Source organism: Chenopodium album, chromosome 12 (genome assembly GCF_948465745.1).
Source record: "Chenopodium album chromosome 12, dcCheAlbu1.1, whole genome shotgun sequence".
Taxonomy (NCBI): Eukaryota; Viridiplantae; Streptophyta; class Magnoliopsida; order Caryophyllales; family Amaranthaceae; genus Chenopodium; species Chenopodium album.
Window position 1 is genome coordinate 10,883,723 of NC_137845.1, and position 4,565 is coordinate 10,888,287.

At 48.4% G+C, this 4,565-nt stretch overlaps 1 protein-coding gene across 1 annotated transcript; it reads right to left on the minus strand.

The window, feature by feature from the left end:
- Window positions 1-1,943: 1,943 nt before the first annotated feature.
- Window positions 1,944-4,019, minus strand: LOC145570839 (uncharacterized). Its single transcript, XM_081629966.1, has one exon. The coding sequence runs from the start codon at window positions 4,017-4,019 to the stop codon at window positions 1,944-1,946; it is 2,076 nt and encodes a 691-aa protein (XP_081486092.1).
- Between the last annotated feature and the right edge of the window lie 546 nt (window positions 4,020-4,565).

Here is a 4,565-nt window from a genome sequence, read left to right on the forward strand (position 1 = left end):
AGTGCGGAACCCAGGTTGGCTAGGGCGTCAGCTTGGGTGTTCTTATCTCTTGGAACTTGTTTGATTGTGAATGGGTTGAATTGTTTGGCTTTTCTTTTGGCGGCTTCTAGGTAGGCCATCATCTTTGAATCTTTGGCCGCAAACTCTCCGTTCAATTGGCTGACGATTAGTAACGAGTCGCTGTAGACATTTAGGCCTGTTGCTTTCAAATCTAGTGCGATGGTCATGCCTGTAATCAGTGCTTCGTACTCCGCCTCGTTGTTAGTTGCCTTGAAGTCACAGTTGATGGATTGTACTATCATGTCCCCTTGTGGTGATTTTAGCACGACGCCTAGGCCGGCGCCTCTTTGGTTTGACGAACCATCACAGAACATTGTCCAGACTGCCTCTTTCTGAGCGCTGTTGATTTCTTCCAGTTCTTGAGCTGCTAAGGGCTCCAATTCCGGGCTGAAATCTGCCACAAAATCTGCAAGTGCTTGGGACTTTATGGCCGTCCTTGGCTGGTACTTGATGTCGTACCCGCTTAGAGCGACGCTCCACTTGCCTAACCTGCCTGTCAAATCTGGGCTGCGCAACACAGACTTAAGTGGGAAATTAGTGCGTACCACCACTGGGTGGGTTTCAAAATAATGTCGCAGTTTTTTAACAGCAGTAGTTAAAGCAAGCACTAATTTTTCGAGGGCGGAATACCTGGTCTCTGCGACTAGCAGAGACTTACTGACGTAGTATACAGGCAGTTGTTGGTTGTCGTCCTCTCTTGCCAGTACTGCGCTGACTGACGTCGTGCTGACGGCTAAATACAGTTACAGGACTTCGTGCTCCTTTGGTTTGGATAGCAGGGGTGGTGATGTCATGTACTTTTTGAGTTCTTGTAGTGCCTCTTCATGTTTCTCTGTCCACGTGAATTCTTTGTTCTTCCTTAGAACGTCGTAGAAAGGGCGACATTTGTCGGACGATTTGCTTATGAATCTGTTGAGTGCTGCGACGCGCCCTGTCAGCTTTTGTACTTCCTTGACGTTCCTGGGGGATTGAATGTTGATAATGGCTTTGATCTGATCGGGGCTTGCTTCGATCCCCCTTTGAGTCACGATGTACCCTAAGAATTTTCCTGCGGACACTCCAAAAGAACACTTAGTAGGGTTAAGTTTCATACCATATTGTCTCAAGATGTCGAAAGACTGCTTAAGGTGACTGATGTGATCCTCTGCTTTTTTGGATTTCACCAGCATGTCGTCGATGTACACTTCCATAGTGTCGCCCAATTGTTCTCTGAACATCTTGTTGACGAGTCTTTGGTACGTGGCTCCTGCGTTCTTAAGTCCAAATGGCATGACTTTGTAGCAATAGATCCCTTTGTCCGTCATGAAGGCTGTCTTCTCTTGATCGTCTGGGTGCATCAAAATCTGGTTATACCCTGAATACGCGTCCATGAATGTGAGTAACTCATGGCCTGCTGTCGCGTCGACCATTGCGTCGATGTATGGCAGGGGAAATGGATCCTTGGGACATGCTTTGTTTAAGTCGGTGAAGTCTATGCAGACTCTCCACTTCCCATTCTTCTTGCTGACTACTACGACGTTCGCTAACCAGTCGGGGTACTTGACTTCTCTTATCTTCCCTGTTTCGATTAGCTTCTGGACTTCGTCGTTGATTACCTGATTTCTCTCCGGGGTAAACTTGCGCCGCTTCTGCTTGATCGGCTTGTGATTGGGGTCGGCGTTCAGCTTGTGAGTAATCACGTCGGGACTGATGCTTGTCATGTCTTCGTGCGACCAAGCAAAGCAATCTTTGTTAGTTTTAAGGAATTCAACCAGTTCGGATCTTATACCTGGGTTGAGTGATGCTCCGATCCGGACAGTCTGCTCTGGTTTGCTTGGGTCCAGCGCCACTTCATCGATTGATTGCTCGTCGGGCTCTGCTGACGCTGGTCCTTGCTGTAATTGCTATACCGTCCTCTTAGAGGGCTTCAACGTGGAGCTGTAGCATCTCCTGGCTTCTTGCCTTTCGCCCTTAATTACTTGCACTCCCCATCTTGTTGGAAACTTGATTACTTGATGGAATGTTGATGGGACGGCTTTCATCCTATGGATCCAAGGGCGACCGATGATGGCATTGTAGGCTGACGGACAATCGACGACGTTGAAGTTCGTTGAGAGGTTGACGCCCCCAGCAAAGGTTGGCAATACGATTTCTCCGCTCGTGCTGAGAGCTTCTCCGCTGAAACCTACGAGGACAGTTGATTTTCTGATGACGTCCCTGTCGTCGATCCCCATGTCTTCCAAGGTGCTTTTGAACAGAACATTGGCTGAACTTCCTCCGTCGACCAGTACTCTCTTTAGCAAGCAGTTGCCGATGGTCAGGGATATCACTAGGGAGTCATGATGTTCTTCTCGGTAGTCTCCCAAGTCGCAGTCGTCGAAGGCTAGGACCATTGCTTCTAGTGCTCTGTCTTTGCTCGACTGGGCGTCCATGGGGACGGCTTCCTCTGGATTACCTGTTCTTGCTATTTTCTTTGCTGCGGAATAGGTTAGTCCACATATATCAGATCCACCAGTAATAACATGAACTACCTTAGTGACCGTTGGTCCTTTTGGAGGTTGTTGAGTTTCTTGCTGCTGCTGCTGAGGCTGTTGCGACGTTGTTGCTTTGTTGTTCGATTTGCCCTTTCCCAACAGCTCTTTGAGGTGACCTTTCTTCAAGAGGAAGGCGATTTCTTTCCTTAGGGCGTTGCAGTCTTCGGTGCGGTGGCCATGATCGCCATGATAATCGCACCATTTGGATTTGTCCTTTCCCTCGTTCGGCCTGTCGCTTTTCCTTGGCCAACGAGCGACATTTCCTAGAGAATGCAGGGCATTCACCACGCCCCCGATGTCGACGCAGAAGCCATATTCAGCAATGTCGGGGTGTGCGTCGGCATCTTGCTTCTGAGACCTGTCACCAGAACTTTGATCAACGTTAGTCTTAACATTATTCACTGAGTTTACCTGACCTGGCCTGTCATAGGGTCTACGACGCCAGTTTTTCTTGTCGCCGGGTCTCCTTGAGACTCTGTCGCTGCTGGGGAGTGGCGAAGGTCGGAAACCCTTTCTGATGGCGAGGTCGTCCTCCAGTCGCATCTGTGCTAGGGCGCGAGTCCGGACTTCTTCAAAGGTTGTGCATGGATACTTGGTCAGCTCTTTGTATAGCTCTGAGTCGTCCGTCAGTCCTCTCTGGAAAGCTTCTATGGCGGTACGGACGTCGTAGCCTTTGATGCCGATCATCTCCTTATTGAACCTGCTAAAATAAGATTTGATAGACTCGCCGCTCGTTTGCACGGCGCGGTAGAGGTCGCTGGTCTGCTTTTCAACCTTGCAACTATTGTAGAATTTACTATAGAACCTGTTGCACAAAGTTTGAAAGTTAGCAATAGAACCACGCTTAATATCACACATCCATTCAAGGGCAGGTCCTGTAAGGGTAGCTCCGAAAGATTTGCACAGGACTGGCTCGAGCAGGTTGCGAGGGATGGAGTACTGCCACATCCGCTGCTTGTAATGGTTGACATGCTCCAACGGACAGGTGCTTCCATCATAGAGCGACGCTGGAGGAGGGATGTTGAGCCTTCTGGGGATGTCGGCCATCGCGATCTCTTCCACGAACAGCGATGCGACGAAGCCATCTGCGTCTTCAGTGATTGTAGGCACGGGCGCTCCTGGCAGCCTTTTCAGCAGTCGAAGCAGCTTGGCGTTCTGGGCCTCTATCTTGCTCAACCTCTGGGACGTCGAATTTGGTCCGTCTTCCGCTTCTCGGCCGCTGAGATCATCCTCTTCTTCCCCTTCATCCTCATTTTCTTCACCGGAGTCCAAGTCCATCATCGTGGAGATGTTATCGGTGTTGTGGCGGTGACGGGGCTTGTTGCTGCGGACAGAATCCAGTTCCTTTATGAGCGTCTCTGCGGTCCTTTGACTTTCTTCAGCGATCCTGGCGTTCTCTGCCTTCTGCTGTTCGAGCTCCTCTCGTGCCTTGCGGACCTGCTCCATGAGTTGCTTGATAAGTCTATTTTATATATATTTTTATTCCCCGTCCCACGGTCATATTTGTGCTTATTTGAGCTCTACGGAGCTATTTTTATTACTAATATACGTTTTCTAGTGTTTTTGTAGAGTTGGTATTATTTTGTTGGAACTTGCAGATTTATGACAATTCCTGAGCTTATTAAACAACTACGAAGATATTGGAGTCTAATCGTATTTTATGACCGTAGTTTAATTGTCCAAGACCTAGTCAAAGGAGTTTGATTTGGGATTTAAAGGCTAGATTAATCAAGTTGTTACAAGCTACTACATGGAGCCCAATCCCAAGAGATCAGTTGCTGGGCTTCAAATTGGCGAGCATCAGCTGCTGGGCGTGAATAGGCGGGCCCAATCATCAAGGAATGCCGCATGAATGCATGATCAACGAGTGGGCTCAAATTCCTTGGGCCTCACTCCAGAAACTTTGCTTAAGACGGATTTCTATTTGCTAAAGGATTTAGATTTGTTTTTAGGATAGTTTTGTCTTTAGCTTTTGATTATTTTATGATACTT